The sequence below is a fragment of the Salmo salar genome, chromosome 24 (assembly GCF_965601325.2).
Source record: "Salmo salar chromosome 24, fSalSal1, whole genome shotgun sequence".
NCBI lineage: Eukaryota > Metazoa > Chordata > Actinopteri > Salmoniformes > Salmonidae > Salmo > Salmo salar.
The window spans coordinates 31914299-31937207 of record NC_138314.1 but is presented as its reverse complement, the minus strand read 5'-3'; the positions used below and the strand labels follow the sequence as shown (position 1 = coordinate 31937207).

General features: G+C 43.6%; 1 protein-coding gene across 1 annotated transcript in view; it reads right to left on the bottom strand.

The window, feature by feature from the left end:
• Positions 1–22909, bottom strand: part of LOC106585668 (transient receptor potential cation channel subfamily V member 4) — a 38533-nt gene extending 15624 nt beyond the window's left edge. The window contains exons 1-5 of the mRNA XM_014172122.3: positions 22478–22909; positions 14131–14609; positions 11580–11764; positions 6624–6776; positions 22–162 (exon numbers count right to left, since the gene is read on the bottom strand). Of these exons, the coding sequence (XP_014027597.1) occupies positions 22–162; positions 6624–6776; positions 11580–11764; positions 14131–14567 (916 nt within the window). The 5' untranslated portion in view covers positions 14568–14609; positions 22478–22909. The remainder of the gene's footprint in view (positions 1–21; positions 163–6623; positions 6777–11579; positions 11765–14130; positions 14610–22477) is intronic.

Below are 22909 nucleotides of genomic sequence, written 5' to 3'. Positions count from 1 at the left end.
TCTACCGTTGTGGTGTCTTACCAAAGTAGAAGTAGCCCCCCTCGTCCCTGGGTTGGAAGAAGCGTCCGCGGGCCTGGGCGTGTACGTCTGCCCCTTTCTCCACCAGCAGCTCCACATACTGCTTACAGCGCCTCTCGATGGCGATGTGGAGCGCCGTCTGGCCTGGCGACACGCAAATGAGTCAGTCAACACCAGTGGCATTTCATGGATGCCAAGGGAAGCCAGGCTCCCCCAAAACATTGACCAATATATATATTTTTTAAACATTCAATACTTTATCTTTCGTCTCGCTGTGTTTCATTATTTTCCTTCAATTGCAAGAGGCTGAATGTATCTCACAGGAGAAAGAATCAGAGCGAGCGATACAGCTCCCCTATGTCTCTCTTCGTGTAGGCCATATATCTGATGCTGTCTGGTCCAAACGAGTATGACATTGTTGCCACCCATAGCATTGAAGACAAGGGAAGCCGGCGAGCATCTGGCATCCCTTGACCAAAAAATACAGTATAAAAAATGTGCCAATCAGCATTAAGCTAAACTGAGCGAGCTCAACAGTGGATGATCCTGACGCACCAAAATAAAGTGTCAAGGGAATCCAGCTTGGATTTGGAGTCACTCCTATCAAATTCCATTGGAAGCACATGTCATTGACAGAAAAACTTGAATTGTTGCATCTCATTGTGTTGTTGTCCTACGGTGGCTAGCTAGCCAGCTAGCTAAAATTGTCCCTTTCCTAAATTAGCCATGGATGGAGATAGGGATTTGGTCTTGTGGTTTTACTTAATTCTCCGCACTGGCCAATGATTATAACGGCGATTCTGATCCAACTATTAATTCATACATTGTTGTGCCTCATGCCTGAGAGGATGGCAGTTCAATATGTACAGTTGAAGTCGGAAGTTTACATACACTTAGGTTGGAGTCATTAAAACTTGTTTTTCAACCACTCCACAAATTTCTTGTTAACAAACTATAGTTTTGGCAAGTCGGTTAGGACATCAACTTTGTGCATGACACAAGTAATTTTTCCAACAATTGTTTACAGACAGATTATTTCACTCACGGTATCACAATTCCAATGGGTCAGAAGTTTACATACACTAACTTGACTGTGCCTTTAAACAGCTTGGAACGTTTCAGAAAATGATGTCATGGCTTTAGAAGCCTCTGATAGGCTATTTGACATAATTTGAGTCAATTGGTGTACCTGTGGATGTATTTCAAGGCCTACCTTCAAACTCAGTGCCTCTTTGCTTGACATCATGGGAAAATCAAAAGAAATCAGCCAAGACCTCAGAAAAAAAATCGCAGACCTCCACAAGTCTGGTTCATCCTTGGAAGCAATTTCCAAACACCTGGAGGTACCACGTTCATCTGTACAAATAATAGTACGCAAGTATAAACACCATGGGACCACGCAGCTGTCATACTACTCAGGAAGGAGATGCGTTCTGTCTCCTAGAGTTGAACGTACTTTGGTGGGAAAAGTGCAAATCAATCCCAGAATAACAGCAAAGGACCTTGTGAAGATGCTGGAGGAAACAGGTACAAAAGTATCTATATAGAAGAAAAAGAAACGCACACCTATTAAGACGAGGTGCTGGCTAGCGGAGCAGAAAACTTGAAAATAAGGGAGAGCCGCACACTCTAGGAGCTCAGATACAAAAATTGAATATCGAACGTTTCGACAGCCAAGCTGTCTTCATCAGGGTGAAGACAGCTTGGCTGCTTGGCTGTCGAAACGTTGGATATTACATTTTTGCATCTGAGTTCCTAGAGTGTGCGGCTCTCCCTTATTTACAAAAGTATCTATATCCACAGTAAAACAAGTCCTATATTGACATAACCTGAAAGGCCGCTCAGCAAGGAAGAAGCCACTGCTCCAAAACTGCCATAAAAAAGCCAGACTACGGTTTGCAACTGCACATGGGGACAAAGATCGTACTTTTTGGAGAAATGTTCTCTGGTCTGATGAAACAAAAATAGAACTGTTTGGCCATAATGACCGTTGTTTGGAGGAAAAAGGGGGAGGCTTGCAAGCCGAAGAACACCATCCCAACCGTGAAGCACGGGGGTGGCAGAATCGTGTTGTGGGGGTGCTTTGCTGCAGGAGGGACTGGTGCACTTCACAAAATAGATGGCAACATGAGGGAGGAAAATGATGTGGATATATTGAAGCAACATCTCAAGACATCAGTCATTAAGTTAAAGCTTGGTCGCAAATGGGTCTTCCAAATGGACAATGACCCCAAGCATACTTCCAAAGTTGTGGCAAAATGGCTTAAGGACAACAAAGTCAAGGTATTGGAGTGGCCATCACAAAGACCTCAATCCTATACAAAATGTGTGGGCAGAACTGATAAAGCATGTGCAAGCAAGGAGGCCTACAAACCTGACTCAGTTACACTATGTCAGAAGGAATGGGCCATAATTCACCCAACTTATTGTGAGATGCTTGTGGTAGGCTACCCAAAACGTTTGACCCAAGTTAAACAATTTAAAGGCAATGCTACTGTCATGACGTTGCCCTCTTTGGGTACAGCGAGCACAGTTAAACCCCCTCCCTCTGCACCAGGCCTTTTCTATGCACAATCCCCCTACCTACCTCCCCCTACCCAGGCTGCTGTGGTCAGAAGGCGGTTGTAAATTCCAAAGGGAATGTCCTGCCTCACAGGCCACAGTTTTGAGACAGAATGGTTTCATAGAGAGACAAAGGAATTCTTCCACCTCACCGGACGGGGGAACCGAATGACATTCATGTTCTGGAGAAGGTATAAAAGATCGGTGAAGAATCCAGCTACGAACTGGTCCGTGTGGTACAATTTTATGAAACTCATGAGAGACAATATTGCCATATTACCATAATAATGTTTATATAATAGCCTCAGCTATGGGACTTACATCTAAATGGTTGTATCAACAAAATGGATAAGGATAAACCTATTTGGAATATGTTGAGATGATATGTACTGATGTTAATGTGAGAGAATTGTATTTCTGTTCAAAGCTTAACTAAGTCACCGGCACGCCCCCAGGGACACAGACAGGACAAGGCGTCATGTGACAGCCTTTTCTACGTTCAGTATATGAATCCCCACCCAGGGTTTCTGTCTTTAGACCAGCTTACCTCGAGAAGAGAGGGCCAAGGTTTGACCATGCATTCCTCTACTGAACTTTAACCATACCACGTGGTTAACCTGTTATGGCTAGGGGGCAGTATTTTCACGGCTGGATAAAAAACATACACGATTTAATCTGGTTACCACTCCTACCCAGTAACTAGAATATGCATATACTTATTACATATGGATAGAAAACACCCTAAAGTTTCTAAAACTGTTTGAATGGTGTCTGTGAGTATAACAGAACTCAAATGGCAGGTCAAAACCTGAGAGATTCCTTTACAGGAAGTGGCCTGTCTGACCATTTCTTGAACTTCTTTTCCATCTCTATCTTTTACTAAGGATCTCTGCTTTAACGTGACACTTCCTACGTCGTCCATAGGCGCTCAGAGCCCGGGAAAAAACAGAATGTCGTCATCCCAGCCCCAGGCTGAAACACATTATCGCCTTTCTCAAGTGGCCGATCAAGGGACTCTGGGCTTAGGCGCGTGACCCGACCGCCCCCGCCTTTGTGATTTTTTTCCTCTGTTTGCCGAAAAGGAGATTCCCTGTCGGAATATTATCGCTTTTCTACGAGAAAAATGGCGTAAAAATTGATTTTAAACAGCGGTTGACATGCTTCGAAGTACGGTAATGGAATATTTAGAATTTTTTTGTCACGAATTGCGCCATGCGCACGACCCTTCTTTACCATTTCGGATAGTGTCTGGAACGCACGAACAAAATGCCGCTATTCGGATATAACGATGGATTATTTTGGACCAAACCAACATTTGTTATTGAAGTAGCAGTCCTGGGAGTGCATTCTGACGAAGACAACAAAAGGTAATGAAACTTTTATAATAGTAAAGCTGATATTGGTGAGTGCTAAACTTGCCGGGTGTCTAAATAGCTAGCCCGTGATGCCTGGGCTATGTACTTAGAATATTTCAAAATGTGCTTTCACCAAAAAGCTATTTTAAAATCGGACATATCGAGTGCATAGAGGAGGTCTGTATCTATAATTCTTAAAATAATTATGCTTTTTGTGAACGTTTATCGTGAGTAATTTAGTAAAATGTTAGCGAATTCCCCGGAAGTATGCTAGTTCTGAACGTCACATGCTAATGTAAAAAGCTGGTTTTTGATATAAATATGAACTTGATTGAACAAAACATGCATGTATTGTATAACATAATGTCCTAGGGTTGTCATCTGATGAAGATCATAAAAGGTTAGTGCTGCATTTAGCTGTCTTCTGGGTTTATGTGACATAATATGCTAGCTTGAAAAATGGGTGTCTGATTATTTCTGGCTTGGTACTCTGCTGACATAATCTAATGTTTTGCTTTCGTTGTAAAGCCTTTTTGAAATCGGACAGTGTGGTTAGATAAAGGAGAGTCTTATCTTTAAAATGCTGTGAAATAGTCATATGTTTGAAAAATTGAAGTTTTTGTATTTTAGAGGAGTTTGTATTTCGCGCCACGCCCATCATTGGATATTGGAGCAGGTGTTCCGCTAGCGGAACGTCTAGATGTAAGAGGTTAAACTTTTAGACTATCGATACCGACAGAATAATAACAAGTCTTTGATATTAATTACTAGTCTGCAGCTAGAAATTTGGTATCATTGAATGTGAAGACCAACGAAACATCCATTCTATAACGACATTAATGAATGTCGCTTTGAAAGATCCATTCTAACAGAGAGAGAGAGAGAGAGAGAGAGAGAACTCTCCAACAGAACCAAACTCTCCAACAAGGATCCCGACGACACACTGAGCGTAAATATATATATTGATTGCAATTGTTCCCGAATGAGTGAGCATTCATGTGCAAAGGATTAGCATATCAATTGTTAATATTTATCAACTCTGTTGTGCCGTCTCAGCTGACCCTTATCACCCTTTGTTTAACAAGCCGCCATGCCGGTTTAGCCCACTAGGGCACATTCCTTTATCATTACTTTGTAATGATACCCACTGTTTTGTATGCTTTCTGTGAATTACTTAGTTTAGTAAATAAATGATTTAAAGACAATTGATGTATGGATGACTTAGTGAAGACTGGGTTCGTGCAGAAAACCAACAATTTACGACGTTGCGAATGAGACTGACGAGGTAAAGAATACATCATAAATCAGAAGACTCAGATCAGATATTATATCTGAAGTTATATTAGGAAAATTATAACTTTGTAATCTGAATATTTTCCTTGGTGCCCCGACCTCCTAGTTAATTACAGTTACACGATTAATCAGTTTAATCACGTAATAATAATTACAGAGAGTTATTTGATAAACATGTCATCAGGTTTAATGATGCCCAAAGACACGACACTACCAAATACTAATTGAGTGTATGTAAACTTCTGACTCACCAAAATAAAGTGGTGATCCAAACTGACCTAAGACAGGGAATTTTTTCTAGGAATACATGTCAGGAATTGTGAAAAACTGAGTTTAAATGTATTTGGCTAAGGTGTATGTAATCTTCCGACGTCCAACTGTAGCTAGATGTAGAAGGCAAATGTTAATTAGCTAACGTTTTCCATGAATGGAAGTTAGGCTAGTAAGAAAGCATTTGAGCCAGATAGCCTGGGATAACAAAAACTAAAAGCATGTACTGTACGACAGAGTGATAAACCGTTTCGTCAACATGAAAGAGAGGAGGATGGCATTGGCGTTTCTCTACAAGTAGGGTGAGTCAACATGTTTTTCTACTTGCATGAAAACACACACACACACACACACACACACACACACACACACACACACACACACACACACACACACACACACACACACACAAATCAGAACCATGGACAGCCATATCATATTTAGCTGACGTTGATTAGACTAAATTGTATATTTATATTTTTGGGGGTATGTTTTAGTTGTCACTGTATTAGACTAAGCATAGGTGATTTGATGATGTTGAAACGTTGAAGTTGAAATGGTGCTGGAATAGTCGAGGCAGCTCTGGTCCAAAAATGTCAGAAACATTAACTTGCTTGACCATGCTCTAGGTCATGTACCGTTACTGTACATGCAATATGCTTTGTGGACTTCAGCGATTGATATCCGGTTTTGTGATAAAACAAAGGTGTGTGTGGGGGGGGTCAACACATAGGGTAAAGGGGACAAGTGGTCGAATTGGGATAATTAGATCATTTGGTCTCTCACTGCATAGTAGGCCACACATTTCAGGTACATGAGATCATAGACATACAATACCTGTGATAATATCCAATTAGAAGGATAGGATCTACTTCAATCTTAGTCAAACGATCCTACAGTACTGGGTCATGTTCATTAGTGCACGCAATAGAAAACTTTTAAAAACATTATGCAATGGAGACCAAAAGTGAGCATCTGTATTGGCCAAGTCCAGATAGTAGTCCCTCCCTGTTTCAGTTCATTTGGTGCCTAATGATCAGGACCGTGTTTTTAGTGAAGCGCTAATATGAGTAGAGACTGGTGATGTGCTGTTCAGGAATTTCCCATCACTAGTAGAGAGCTCACCTCTGTAGTAGACATCTCTGAAGGGCGTGTTGATGAAATCATGGAGGTTGACTGTCTGCTCTGCGATATTCATCAGCAGAGGGATGGTGTCATTCTGACCATTGTACAGGTTCAGAAGGGCTTTAGGAAGGCACGTCTTACCTGTAGAAGGTTCTGGAAGAAAATAAAACAAAAAAAGGATGGTTATTAATGATACTCAGAGTGGACATGTACATTTCTGGGCATTAATGAAAAGTATTTTTTTTTTTTCAAAATGCTTTGCTACAGCAAAGTGCATTGTTAATGTGAAAAACGTGTCAGGAATCCCACTTCCTGAGTCTGTTTTCTGCCTGAGCTGACTGTTTGTTGTTTTGGAGTCTGTTTCCTGAGGTTCCTGAACGCACCCTGTCTGGTTGCCAGGCGACGAAGCTAGGCGGGAGAACTCTTGATTACCCGCACCTGCATCTCATTAGCCATCTGCACACCTGGTCCTGATCATCACCTCTTCTCTTCATAAGCCCTGACCTGACATCCATTCCCTGCTGGATCGTTAGCAATGAACAGTATGTTGTGTCAGCGTATCAACCTCATGTTACCAGAGTTAGTTTTGTTGTTCTGTACTTTTTGCCGGTTACTCACCCCCGTTTACTCTGTTTACAGTCATCCTCCCGGAACATTCAACTCCCTTGCCTGGCCGTCGTTGGTTTCAGAGACATCATTGGAGCTGCCTATTCACTCTCATCAACTCACCTCCGCTGCCGCTCCGTCTCCTGGATTATTCTATTTTCACCTCGAGACTGTAAATAAATACTCACCTTCATTTTACTCACCTTGTCCTGGTCTGCTTCTGGGTTCAGCTTTAGAGAATCGTGACAAAACTATCTTGCAACCAGGGTGGCACCAAGCACCAAGTTCATAAGTGTCACGTCCTGACCAGTAAAGGGGTTATTTGTTACTATAGTTTGGTCAGGACGTGGCAGGGGGTATTTGTTTTATATGATTCGGGGTGTGTGTGTATGTAGAGGGGTTTTTGGTTTATGTATTCCGGGGGTTTTTGTCATTGTTCTATGTTAGTGTATTTCTATGTTCTGTCTAGTAATTTCTATTTCTATGTTTAGGTAATTGGGGTTGGGGCCTTCAATTGGAGGCAGCTGTCTATCGTTGCCTCTGATTGAAGGTCCTATAAATAGGAATGTGTTTGTCATGGGATTTGTGGGAGGTTGTTCTTTGCATAGCTGTGTGTTGCCTGCAAGACTGTTTGGCGTCCGTTTGTTTTTCTTGTTTTGTTTATAAGTGTTCTAATAAAGTTAATATGAGCACTCAACCCACTGCGCCTTGGTCCATCCACTACGACGACCGTTACAGAACCTCCCACCAACCACGGACCAAGCAGCGGGCCCAGGAGGAGGAAGGATCCTGGGCCAGGGAGAAAAGGGAGTGGAGGACATCGTGGACATGGGAGGAGATAATGGCAGGGGACAAGACCCTGCCATGGAGACAGGTGGAGACAGCAAGAGAGGAACGGAAAAAGTGGAAGGAAGACCGGGACTGTTACAGGGGTACACGGTTGGCATTTAAGCCTGAGAGGCAGCCCCAATAAAACATTTGGGGGGGGGGGCACACGGTAGTTTGGCGGGGCCAGGATTAAGCCGCAAGCCAACTCCCCGTGCTTATTCGAGGCAACCGGTCAGGTCTGGTCAGGTCCCGTGCGTTGAAGTGATGCGCACGGCGTCGAGGCCAAGCATTTACAGGCCGGTGTGCGCGGTGCAAGCGCCCCGCATTTGCCAGGGGGAAGCGGGCATCCAGCCAGTAAGGGTGGAGCCAGTACTGCGCTCGAGACCACCAGTGCGCCTTCACGGTCCAGTGCGTCCTGTTCCCGCTCCTCGCACTAGCCTTGAGGTGCGTGTCTCCAGTCTGATACCTCCAGTACCAGCACCACGCACTAGGCTTCCAGTGCGTCAGCTCAGTCCAGTACGCCCTGTTCCCGCTCCTCGCACTAGCCCTGGGGTGTGTGTCTCCAGTCTGGTACCTCATTATCAGCACCACACACCAGGCTCCAGTGCGTCAGCCCAGTCCAGCTCATCCTGTCCCTGCTCCTCGTACTAGCCCTGTGGTGCGTGTCCTTAGTCTGGCGCATCCTAAGCCAGCCCCACGCACCAGGCCTTCCGGCAACAGTGCCTCGTCCAGAACTTCCGGCAACAGTGCCTCGTCCAGAACTTCCGGCAACAGTGCCTCGTCCAGAACTTCCGGCAACAGTGCCTCGTCCAGAACTTCCGGCAACAGTGCCTCGTCCAGAACTTCTGGCAACAGTGCCTCGTCCAGAGCCTCCGGCGACAGTGCCCTGTAGAGAGACGGCCCACTGTCCGGAACCAAGAGAGACGGCCCACTGTCCGAAACCAAGAGAGACGGCCCACTGTCCGGAACCAAGAGAGACGGCCCACTGTCCGGAACCAAGAGAGACGGCCCACTGTCCGGAACCAAGAGAGGCGGCCCACTGTCCGGAACCAAGAGAGGCGGCCCACTGTCCGGAACCAAGAGAGGCGGCCCACTGTCCGGAACCAAGAGAGGCGGCCCACTGTCCGGAACCAAGAGAGGCGGCCCACTGTCCGGAACCTAGAGAGGCGGCCCACTGTCCGGAACCCAGAGAGGCGGCCCACTGTCCGGAACCGAGTGAGTCGGCCTACAGTCCGGAGCTCCCAGTCGCCCTACAGTCCGGAGCTCCCAGAGTCCAGTCCAGGGTCTACAGTGACAGGCTTCAGGCCGAGGTATTCAGTGGGGGTCGACTGGTCAGGTAGGGGACTAAGGCCTAAGCCTAAGCCACCTCCACTGTAGGAGGTTTGGGGAGGGGGGGTGTAGCACGGGAGCCGTCGGTGACGGCAGCCACCCTCCCTTTAGTTTAAGGGATTTATTTTTGTACGATTGTTTTTTGTTAGGTGCATCCGGGGTCTGCACCTTTGGGGGGGGGGGGGTACTGTCACGTCCTGACCAGTAAAGGGATTATTTGTTATTATAGTTTGGTCAGGACATGGCAGGGGGTATTTGTTTTATATGGTTCGGGGCGTGTGTGTGTGTGTGTGTATGTAGAGGGGTGTTTGGTTTATGTATTCCGGGGTTTTTTGTCATTGTTCTATGTTAGTGTATTTCTATGTTCTGTCTAGTCATTTCTATGTTTAGGTAATTGGGGTTGGGGCCTTCAATTGGAGGCAGCTGTCTATCGTTGCCTCTGATTGAAGGTCCTATAAGTAGGAATGTGTTTGTCATGGGATTTGTGGGAGGTTGTTCTTTGCATAGCTGTGTGTTGCCTGCAAGACTGTTTGTCGTCCATTAGTTTTTCTTGTTTTGTTTATAAGTGTTCTAATAAAGTTAATATGAGCACTCAACCCGCTGCGCCTTGGTCCATCCACTACGACGACCGTTACAATAAGCAATCAGCTAGTAAACCATTTCTGAAATATGACCCTGACTGAGCAGTACATCCACTGTGAAGGAAATGTTTTTTCACTGTGCTGCAGTACAGTGGAACTTTATAATGCACAGAACTGTACATAGACATAAACACAACAAAGACATATTTGGTGTCACACCCTGATCTGTTTCACCTGTCCTTGTGATTGTCTCCCCCCCATCCAGGTGTTGCTTATTATCCCTGGTGTATATATCCCTGTGTTTCCTGTCTCTCTGCCAGTTTGTCTTGTTTGCCAAGTCAACCAGCGGTTTATCTTGCTCCCAGTTTTTCCCCAGTCTCTTTTGATTCTAGTCCTCCTGGTTTTGATCCTTGCCTATCCTGACTCCGAACATGCCTGCCTGACCACTCTGCCTGTTCTGTCTTCAAGCCTGCCTATCCCCTTGTAATGTTTGGACTCAAATCTGGTTACTAAACCCCTGCCTGGCCTGACCTCGAGACTGCCCTTTGTCTGGTACTGTTTTGGAGTCACCCGGTTTATGAACTCTCACCTGTCCCCAACCTACCTTTTGCCTACCCCTTGGATTAATAAATATCGGAGCTCAACCATCTGCTTCCTGTGTCTGCATTTGGGTCTTGCCTTGTGTCCTTATATTTGGAGTTAGGACAACTTTTAGAATGTTGAATATTGTTCTAGACATTCAGTAACATAGCACTGTTTAAATGTTATTGGGGAGCTAACATGGCTACTGTAGAATGTGGATGTGTAATGTAAATGCAGAAACTGCATTGCCCCAACTCTCTAAATGCATGGCTCTGGTTCCCAGTTGAGAGAAGGGGAAGAGGTTAAGGACACAAACACAAAAATAGAGGAAGTAAAGATCCGTGATAAATCGTTAGCGATAAGAAAGGGACGCTTGCATGACTGAAAATGGAAACGCCTCAATCATGAAAAACAGAACTAAGTTGTCTGCTTCTGTTGTTGACTTTAGGGCTGAGTTTTTTTAGCTAGTCTGTCAAGCCCCCTCTAGTCCTTTTCTTCCCAGAGGAGAGAGTTTGCTCTGATTTCTCTCTGTTATAAAGCCCCACCCCATACATACACAGCCAACAGGAAGCTGTCATTGGACACGCCACTGGCAAGACAAAACCTCGGCCATCCCAGTAGCTTCCTTTTCTCTACTGTTTGGAGCCAAAAACAACAGAGAAGAGAGGGGGGGGGGATACTGATAGGACAGAATTGAACCCCAAGGGGAAGAAAGAGGTCTGTTTAGACATCTGTACTGAGTACCACTATACGAAGTCATGACAAAACTCCAGGATGACAAAAACTGAAGGTGTTAGTCACAGGGCTAAGTGGACTAAAAAGTAAGGCTTCCTCTTGAGTAAGACGATTGTAACTGAGGTGAAATGTTTGAGACAAAATTCAAATGCTATTTTAGTAGCACTATTCAGCACACACACTCTCTCTTTTCCTCTGTTCTTTCTGCCTTTGGCTGTGAAAGCTGACATATCTCCTGTCTCAAATGAGCCTATTTGGCACCAGAGGGCTCCACCCACCACTGGGATCATCTCACCTTTGAACTCCTCGTCGGTGAGCCTCTTGTCGTGACCCTGCAGGTACTCCAGCAGGCCTGAGAGGGCCTCTGGGTCGGCCTGTGACACGCCATCGAAGAGCAGCGTGCGGTTAAACTCTTTAATCACCTTGGGTGGATCTGAGCCTGTAGGGTCCACACCTTCATCGCAGGACATTTCAGTCTTACTGTGTAGGACCATAGACATACATACTTTACACTCACATACAGTACTAGTTTGGACACAACTAAAGTTTGGATACAACTACTCATTCAAGGGTTTTTATTTTTACTATTTTCTACATTGTAGAATAGCAGTGAAGACATCAAAACTATGAAATAACACATATGGAATCATGTAACCAAAAAAGTGTTAAACAACTCAAAATATATTTTATATTTGAGATTCTTCAAAGTAGCCACCCTTTGCCTTGACAGCTTTGCACAGTCTTGGCATGAGGTAGTCACCTGGAATGCATTTCAATTAACAGCTGTGCCTTCTTAAAAGTTAATTTGTGGAATTTCTTTCCTTAATGCATTTGAGCCAATTAGTTGTGTTGTGACAAGGTATGGCTGGTATACAGAAGACAGCCCTATTTGGTAAAAGACCAGGTCCATATTATGGCAAGAACACCTCAAATACGCAAAGAGAAATGACAGTTCATCATTACTTTAAGACGTGAAGATCAGTCAATCTGAAAAATGTGAAGAACTTTGAAAGTTTCTTCAAGTACAGTTGTAAAAACCATCAAGCGCTATGATGAAACTAGCTCTCATGAGGCCTGGCACAGGAAAGGAAGACCCAGAGTTACCTCTGCTGCAGAGGATAAGTTCATTAGAGTTACCAGCCTCAGAAATTGCAGCCCAAATAAATGCTTCACAGAATTCAAGTAACAGACACATCTCAACATCAACTGTTCAGAGACTGCGTGAATCATACCTTCATGGTCGAATTGCTGCAAAAAAACACTACTAAGGACACCAATAAGAAGAGGAGACTTGCTTGGGTCAAGAAACATGAGCAATGGACATTCAACTGGTGGAAATCTGTCCTTTGGTCTGATGAGTCCAAATTGGAGATTTTTGGTTCCAACCGCTGTCTTTTGTGAGACACAGAGTAGGTGAATGGATGATCTCCGCATGTGTGGTTCCCACCGTGAAGCATGGAGGATGAGGTGTGATGGTGTGGGGGTGCTTTGCTGGTGACACTGTCTGTGATTTATTTACAATTCAAGGCACACTTAACCAGTATGGCTACCACAGCATTCTGCAATAATACGCCATCCCATCTGGTTTAGGCTTAGTGGAACTATCATTCATTTTTCAACAGGACAATGACAAAACACACCTCCAGGCTGTGTAAGGGCTATTTGACCAAGAAGGAGAGTGATGGAGTGCTGCATCAGATGACCCGTCCTCCACAATCACCCAACCTCAACCCAATTGAGATGGTTTGGGATGAGTTGGACCACAGAGTGAAGGAAAAGCAGCCAACAAGTGCTCAGCACATTCTCAGCTTCCTCATGAAGCTGGTTCAGATAATGCCAAGAGTGTGCAAAGCTGTCATCAAGGCAAAGGTTGGCTACTTTGAAGAATCTCAAATATAACATATATTTTGATTTGTTTAACACTTTGTTGGTTACTACATGATTCCATATGTGTTATTTCATTGTTTTGATGTCTTCACTATTATTCTACAATGTAGAAAATAGTATAAATAAAGAAAAACCCTTGAATGAGTAGGTGTGTCCAAACTTTGACTGGTACTGTATAACACATACTTTAGGTGTTTATGTACACTGAGTGTACAAAATGTTAGAAACATCTGCTCTTTCCATGACATAGATTGACCAGCTGAATCCAGGTGAAAGCTATGATCCCTTATTGATGTCACCTTCTATCAGTGTAGATTAAGTGGAGGAGACAGTTTAAAGAAGGATTTTTAAGCCTTGAGACAATTGAGACATGGATTGTGTATGTGTGCCATTCAGAGGGTAAATGGGCAAGACAAAGGATTTAAGTGCCTTTGAACAGGGTATGGTAGTAGGTGCCAGGCGCACATGTTTGTGTCAAGAACTGCAACGCTGCTGAGTTTTTCACACTCAACAGTTTCCCGTGTGTATCAAGAATGTTCCACGACCCGAAGGGCAGCCAGCCAACTTGACACAATAGTGGGATGCATTGGATTCAATAAGAGCCAGCATCCCTGTGGAACGCTTTCGACACATTGTAGAGTCCATGTCCCGACGAATTGAGGCTGTTCTGAGGGCAAAACATTGGGGTGCAACTATTAGGAAGGTGTCCGTAATGTTTTGTACACAGTGTATAGTTAGGTGAAAGACATTTGTATGAGGAACAACCTTGCCTGAAGACTCCCTGAGCTGATATATAGGCGTTAAACTCAAGGGGCTGACACAGTTCGAACCCAGTAGGTTACATCTGTACCCCGGAATTGATCTACTATGCTTCTTCTAACTCTACGTGTTGTTTAACAATCTATGCCTCTGCATGAGCTCATGAACCCCTGTGGCCACCATAACAAGTACCTCCTCACCCTCGTAGGAGCTTCTTCCTGCCTTGCTTCTTGTTGTTGGTGTGACTGTAGGTACCATAGTCAAAGAGTGAGTCCATGGGGGCTTTCTTGGGGCCGGTCACCACGGGTGACTCATAGATGGTAGACTCCAGCAAGTCCATGGGGTTGGAGATGCCCTTCTTAAAGGCACCGTGGAACTTCATGCGGAGGTTCTGTCGGCCGTCCCCTGGCTGCAGCTGGCCTGGTCGGGCTAGATTCTGAGCAGGGTCCTGGGGCAGGTCCGGAGTTGACTGGGAGCCCTCCTCACTCTCAAACAGGTTGGCCAGTGTCAATAGATCAGAGTAGGTACTACTGGCATCAGGCTGTCCCTCTCCAATTCCACCTCCTCCTCCCCTCTCTGAGTCCAAGGACAGTGCAGCCTTGGTCACAGCCAAGGAAGGCGTGTCCTTCTCCGTCATGGCGACGTGATACCTTCTCAGTAGAGTGGCAGCGGAGCGGCCCTAAAACACATCACAGTAAAACATGCAGGTTATAACTACACCCAGGTCATAGGTCAAAGACATAGGGGAGAAACAGTGATCCAAACATATCCCTTGCATTTGGTCTCACTCAACTGTGAATGACCTGGGTTGTGAACATTAGGGCACGTTAGCTGAATTTGTTTGCCGCAGAAAACAAGAAGGTCCAGTTAGTCCCTCCCTGTTTCAGTCTGTTTTTTTCCATCTAGTTCTTCATGAACACAACCAACACAATGTGTGTTCTCTTGGGGTCCTGGGATCTATTCAGATGGACACTTAACCCCTCCGTACCTCATTCATCCCTTATATCGCACTGCGGTACTGTATTCTTCTTCAGGGGGAACTAGAAGTGACGCTGGAGCATGTAGGGGTCCTGTGTGAGCTAAAAACTAAATCTGTGTTAGTCCAAAAACTGGCAGAGAGGGCAACTGGCATTAATACAGACTGGCAGGAAAGCATGACAGGGCACACTGATGAAAGAGAAGGGTGTTACAGTGAGTAGAGGTTGTGGTCCACGGTCACTCCATGGACTTCTCCATTTGCCACTATGGGTGAAATGTGACTTGAGGTTGGTCTTCTGGTTACCAACTATTGCTGTGGACAAAACAAGTTTTATCCTGTGGGGGAATCATTGGAAACCCAAGTTAAGGTCTCTAGCCAAAATCAACCATACAGCTACAGGTCTTGCAATTCCTAGAGGGAGCATGTCTTCTGTATCAGGCCTTTACTATGACACATCACCTTTTCTTTTCAGACACATGTACCTGCGCAGACATGCCCACACATATATATACACACACACCCAGGCCCAATGTTCCCTCTAAACTGTAGCTCCTCTGGGGCTGCCATACAGAAATATCAGCCTACAGAGAGAAGCACGAGATTGAACTTTCTGGAGCAGTGGTCACCAACCAGTCGATGGCAATCAACTGGTCGATCTCCAAGGTATTCCTAGTGGGTCGCCAAACATTTCTGTAAAAAAAAACAGCGATGATAAAGTTATGAGTTCCTATTTTTAGTTTTTTTGTCTCGGGCTGTTGACGGTATGTGCACCCGATTCAGCTGCCCTGTGCGCCGGGTAGGCAAACTGTTGCCATTTTGAACCATTTTATGTTTCTGAAGGTACAAAATCTGCCTTGCCAGTGTACCCAGAGAGCAAATCAAGAGCACTATAAGTCTAACGCTGTCCAATCGTATATCTCAGATGACTGTGTATGCAGTAACGTAGCAGGCATTTAAGGAAGCTACAGAAAAGTTGATAATGTGAGATTTCAAAATGTTTAAAACCATGCCTTGAGAGAGACTGTCAACGAATACAGCAAAGAGATGGTATTTTTATAAGTGAGTTCATGTTTAAGTTCTTACTCAGCACTGTCAACACTTTGTATTCAACACTTGTATAAGCCATGAAATGGGCGTTCTTCCTATTTCCACTCAGCAGTAATCAACAAGTAGGAAAGTGTATTTATAGGCGTTGTTATTATTAACAGCTTTGGTATTTTTTATTATCAAGGAATATTTCACTTTCTCTGTTCATAGGAGTAACAACGTGATTTGGTGCATGAGGCAGAAGTAATGCGGTGCGACTCGTTCCGCCATCGGCTGGAAGACGTTCTCGCTTTTTGGTCAGAGTCAGCGGAAGACAGGGAAAGCAGAGGGATGTTGAGAGGCGGACCCTCAGTCTGCTGCTCTCTCCTTCTGCTGAAACTGACCATCAGATGCAGGCACCATCAGCCCAGTAAAATAAAGATTTTAAAAAACTTTATTTAAATGTATGCTCACTCAGCTGTACTTCACAAGTAATACAACAACGGATCTATTACCGATGTGATCATATAGCCTACCTCAATTTTTTTTATCAAATGTAAAAAAATTAAAAAGAACAATAATGCATAGACAGGGCAATTCAAGCAAAGCCAATATGAGGTTATAATATATTGGGCCTATAGCTTACTGCACAAACCTGATTGCTACAGTACTGCTTTTAATTGTTTAATGTTGCATAGGCTTACATTTTTTAAGTCATGTTAGAAAAGATTCTGAGCGGTAGATCTCGGTTTGCATTTTGACTCAAAGTGATCTTGACTCAGAAAAGGTTGGTGACCGCTGTTCTAGAGTTTTCTCTGTTACCACTATCAACGTTTCCCTTTACAGTGGCAATTGTAATCGAATCAATGCAATATTAGCTACTTTCAATGCAACAACCTGAAACTGTGTAGAGCCCATGCTCTACACAGACCGGTGCAGCATAAACAATCAGAGCTGCAGTAGGCCTATATGCAAAAAGACTATTGCCATATATGGATCTGTGACATTTACTTTGAACTGGACTGTGTTTACAACATGAGCGATCGTGAGTAGATGCGCTTGTTTTGAGATCAAAGCAAGAGCTGATTGTAGCCACGTGTGCACATTTTGTTCATATCCTTTCCTAGTTAGTGAGTTATCAGCCCAGTTATAGATCATTTGTAGTCAGCAATAGGGGAGTGATTGCTTCCTAAAAGAGTACAAAACGTATACATTTCTAGACATCTTCGAAAACTGAGTCAGGTAAAGAGCTTTTTCTTGTCTTAAAGGGGCATTGTTGTATTTTGAGACAGGTTTGAATAAGCTAAGTAGCCAATAGACAGAGGGTGGCATAATTTATCTGATTCTCTGTAATAATGGTATGGGAATAATAATGCATTTTATTTTGTAAAGTGGTTTCTTGCATCAAACAACACAACAACATTTTCAGTCAAGGACAAGTGGATAAACAGGTTAATGTCAAGATAGCATGTTTTTTTTTTCAAAAGTCTCATGGAATATAGGCCTACATTGAACACCACACATTGGCTGCTACTGTAGGCTGAATGATAGAACAGCTATTTCTGATGTTAAAATGTTATAGGATGCATTTTCTCCATTGTTGTTGATGGTAGGCCACTCTGGTAGGCCTACATTATGATCAAATAGCCACAGTAGCCTACTTGGCCACTGTTATAACTGTAACTTAAAGCGGGTACAGCCTCAGTGTTCACAATAACCGCTTGCTGGAAGTTGCACAGAATTTTCACAATGTTCAAGTTTGCTATCAGCAGACCTGAAATTTGCTGAGTGCTGAAAAAATGTGAGGGAACATTGTCTAGGCCTATAGGCTACATTGAGGTTTTTCTTTCATTATTTTTTGGATATCTGGCATCAGTGCGTAAACCTAAGCTTCAAGGCCTAACTTTACACTAGCCAAATAGCCTACATCCCAATCGCCAAAAGCTTTGGGAATGGGCAGAAACAGTTATTGTTGATCCACGGAGGCAAAAAGGACAATGTCAGAGTTTAATTCAATAAGAGAAAAGCTGTGAATGGAGAGTTGAAAATAAAGAGAAGGGAGGGCCAGAAAAGTCATGTTTGGGAAAGATTTGGTGAAGTGGTAAAAGAGGATGATAGCAGTGCCTATGTTATATGTGATGGTTGTGAGGCGCTATACAAATTCGACAGTCACAAGACGGGGACTTCAAATAGACCTATGACATAATAAGGGAACTGTGGCCTACTGTTCAGATGGGTTAAATGGAAACTGAAATCTGGACACTGACTGTAGGTCTATAACCTCTCACATAGTCTTAATATTAACTCCTACAGAATTAATCATTTCTTGCAGTAAATTGATACACCAAATGTACATTTTGACTTGGGAACAGGAGTGGAAAAATATCATTTATTTTATCTACCATCTTGAGAGAATGCGTTAGACACCGTCTGTAGAGGTGCTATCTTTATCAGCATCATAAAAGCTGATAGTATTTCAAACACATAAAATATGCATCCAAACTGAACTGAAACCTTATCAGAAACATGTTGGGTCATTTTCACAGCTTTCTATTTCCTTACAACCGATCAAACTAATTAGGAAATTTTGCACAGAAAATCTTGCACATTTTTGGGGGTTATTGCTTTTTCTCCCGGGTCCCTAAATGTCTTTGCTCCACGAAAGAAACAGAGATAACGGAAAAAACTACCGATGTCAACTAGATTGAAGCATTCATTCAATCATTTATGGCATTATTCTGGTGAGCAAAGGTTTATTTAGTCTTCTAGGGCAACATATAATGACAGAAGAGAAGCTGCATGTATCTAATTAGACAACTGGACTAACAAATAGCCAGGGGAAAAAAATTATAAGCAGAAACATATCTAAATTTGGCAAAAAACTATTCTGCACCTGTGGGAGATAAGCAGCTGTGCTGAAGTAGAAAAACATAAATACATTGGCTATAGGAAGAGAAGATGACACTAGTTCCAGATAAGGCAACAGGCCACTGTGGGTTGAATAGTGGCCTGACAACTAGACCTGAGTTCTGTAGATAAGGCCATAAATACATTTAGGATGGTCAGACAGAGTGGCACAGAGGAAAAGATGGCAGCAAAATGACCAAACATGAGCATGCGGTGCATGCATTATTTATGTACCACATGAGGGGGTTTCAGCCACCATTATGATATAGTCAGAAGCAGATATGGGCGTTATCCTTAAATATGGGCGCTATCCATCGGGTTGAAAGATAATGGTGGCAGAAGACCTAAGACAAATGACTTCATTTACATAAGGGATGTGCCTATGCAATGTATGGATATAAAGGCAGAGCCGGGGCTTGAGGAAGGCAGTTGTTCCGCGGACCGGCTCGGCTTTGTTACTCTGTATTAAAGTCTATATTGAATTTACAACTTCTTGTAAGAGTGTTATATTTTTAAGACAATTTTCCACGACACACCCCGTTACAAAATCGTTCCGGCTTCTCTGACTGTAGCCTACAGCACATTTTCTATATTACCGAGTTAGCATTGGGTGAAGACCTCAGATTTTCACTTCATCCATAGTCAGGAAGTTGCAGATGGGTTATTAGCAATCGCGGGCAGGTGCGGGTAAACAAACAGCTGACCCGTGCACCACGCACGCACGCACGCACGCACACACACACACACACACACACACACACACACACACGCTAAGTCATCATTCTGGATTCTCCGGAAGTAGTCACCTTGTCTAGGCATGTCCTCTACAGGATCAATGTCCCGAAATTGGGACAGTTGCTACTCAATATGTGATATGTGACTAGAAGGGCATTGTAAATAACAGCCAACTTTCCGGGACATAGACATGTCTAAGTCATCATTCTGGATTCTTTACAATGTAGTCACCTTGTCTAGGCATGTCTTTTAACAGTGTTATACAGGTAACTGCCAAAGTAAAGGAAACACCAACAAAGTGCCTTTGGCCTACTGGGCCGTTGGGCCACCACGAGACACCAGAACAGCTCCAATGCGCCTTGGCATAGATTCTACTGTCTGGAACTCTATTGGAGGGATGCAACACCATTCTTCTACCAGAAATTCCATAATTTTGTTGATGGTGGTGGAAAACGCTGTCTCCGGCGCTGCTCCAGAATCTCTCATAATCGTTCAATTGGGTTGAGATCTGTTGACTGAGATATATGTACACACACACTTTAAACCCCCTATGCACCTTTGAGACCCTCTTTCAAAGTTACTGAGATGTCTTCTTCTAGCTATGGTAGCCAGAATAATGGGCAGCTGGGCCTTTTTATACATGACCCTAAGCATGATGGGATGTTAATTGCTTAATTAACTCAGGTACCACACTTGTGTGGAAGCACTTGCTTTCAATATACCCTAATTTACAGTACTCAAGTGTTACCTTTATTTTGGCTGTTAACTGTACATCCTTGGTATAAACTACAAACAAACTGTAGCATGTCCTTGGTAGCATATTGTCTCTCTCTGACAGCACGTGGGGTTGACATGTAAACTAAGCAAAACCAGACTCTTCCTCCGAGAGGAGCAACACAAACAGAGAAACGGGGGTCCAGTCAGGGAAAACAGAGGAGTGCATCCAGTCCACTCCAAAACAGGATTATCAGGCTTCTCCACTCCAATGGACTTCTACTGTGGAGGGTAAAAGGACAACAGGACGAAGAGAGGCTTTCGTTGATAAACTCTCTAAACAGAGGGGTGACAAATGAATGAGTCATCCACCAGGCATTTAAGACCATTCTCTGGAGTTCAGATGAAGAATGAGTCCGAAAACAGGCTAATACTATTGTGTTCACACCATTGGAGGCTGGTGTCACTTTAAATCAGAGGACTGGCTCATTAATGCAATGGAATTGTATCAAACACATCATTCATACCGTTCCATTCATTCCATTCCCACCATTACTATGAGCCATCCTCCCTTCACCAGCCTCCACTCGTTCACACAAACCAACGTATTGGTAATAATAATGGCGAATGATTTGTGATGACATATCAGCTGGATCAGACTGAGGATAATTATCTCCCTAAAACCAAGTGACTTTCTTAATCCTCCTCATGGACTTAGTGCAGTGGTTCCCAACCTTTTTCGGTTGCTGTACCACCAAGTACATTTTGCTCTGTCAAGAGTACATCTGAAGTACCCCCTCATGTGCATTTTACCAGTTAACCTATGGTCTAATGAGTCTTCTCAAGTACCCCCTGTGGATAGACCATTTACCCCCAGGGGTCCTAAATCAAATCAATTTTGTTGGTCGCATACACATATTTAGCAGATGCTATTGGTCACATACACATATTTAGCAGATGTTATTGGTCACATACACATATTTAGCAGATGTTATTGCAGGTGCAGCGAAATGCTTAAGTTTCCAGCTCCAACAGTGCAGTAATACCTAATAATACACACAAATCAAAAGAAATCAGCCAAGACCTCAGAAAATCAATTGTAGACCTCCACAAGTCTGGTTCATCCTTGGGAGCAATTTCCAAACACCTGAAGGTACCACGTTCATCTGTACAAACAATAGTACGCAAGTATAAACAGCATGGGACCACGCAGCCGTCATACCGCTCAGGAAGGAGACGCATTCTGTCTCCTAGAGATGAACATACTTTGGTTCCAAGTCTATGTACATAGGGCAGCAGCCTCTACGGTGCAGGGTTGAGTAACCAGGTGGTAACCGGCTAGTGACTAAGTTCAGGGCAGAGTACTGGGGAGAGGCCGTCTAGTGATGGCCTTGAGTTTGAAGCTGTTTTTCATTCTCTCTGTCCCAGCTTTGATGCACCTGTACTGACCTCGCCTTCTGGATGATAGAGGGACGAACAGGCCGTGGCTCAGGTGTTTTCCCAACCTAGTATCCCAGATTGGGAAACACTGATTTAGTGGATATGACCCAGACCACTGGGGAATGCAAGGGTTCCGTCCGGGTGCAAATGGTTGTGGGAAAACGGGATTTAGCCAAAACAGTTCCACTATTGTTTCAACAACAGCCCCCAACTCAACAATCGGTTTCACATTCCCATTGATGCATGCCTGACTGTCAGGTTTCACCATAACAATAGATTAATGAGCTGAGAAGATGTTCACAACCTCAATGTCTTAATGTTATAGTTTGGCTTCTTTGCTCAACTTTGAACAGAAAAGTTCCAATATGAAGCAATTAAAAGATGGTGTGGCATATATTCCAGCAAGAGCGTAAAGATTTGTATAAAATAAATTAGACTGAAAAATTGCTCTGATTTCTTAAAAATATTTTGTTAATAGGCCTAACTCATAATTACATGCCACTCAATGTTGGCTATTAGAATCAATGAAAGATCACTAGCCTAGGGACTCAAACATACACCAACCCGACTATTATACTGTACAATATGGTTTCTAGAAATGTCGTTGCGAAGATGGGCGCAATAGGATACATATCTTCATAAAGTGTTCTTTTATTTCTTTAAAAAAAAACTACATTTTTAACACAAAATAGTCTACTCCCTGTTGAAAATAAGTGAACCCAAATGAGATAACGTTTTATGCTTACCTTGTCCTGTAATTAATGGACCTTTTGTGCAGTGTAGTTGTTTATTCTTAACAATAGGAAAAGTTGTAAAAAGTTTATGGATCGACTGCCTCCGGACTTTAGTAGGCTATAAAACTAGCTACTTCTTTCTTCCAACTATTTGGGAGAAAAAGTGATCTGATTTCGCGTGTAGCCTAGTCCAATAATTATTCAGCCCCGCAAGTAGTGTGCCCAAGTACACTACAGCAGCATCTGTCCTCTGGTTTCCACCAATCGGTTTCCATTTTCACGCATACAAGGTACGCCTGTGTTTGGGTGGGGACTAACCGGACTAACCGGTACAACCGGTACAGGGACTACTCTTGAAGTGGCACTCCAGTCTCCTTTTCACCTTATTTCTGACCTTATTTACTTTAAAAAGGCACAACTCAATAGGTGACCGGGAGCGTTTTT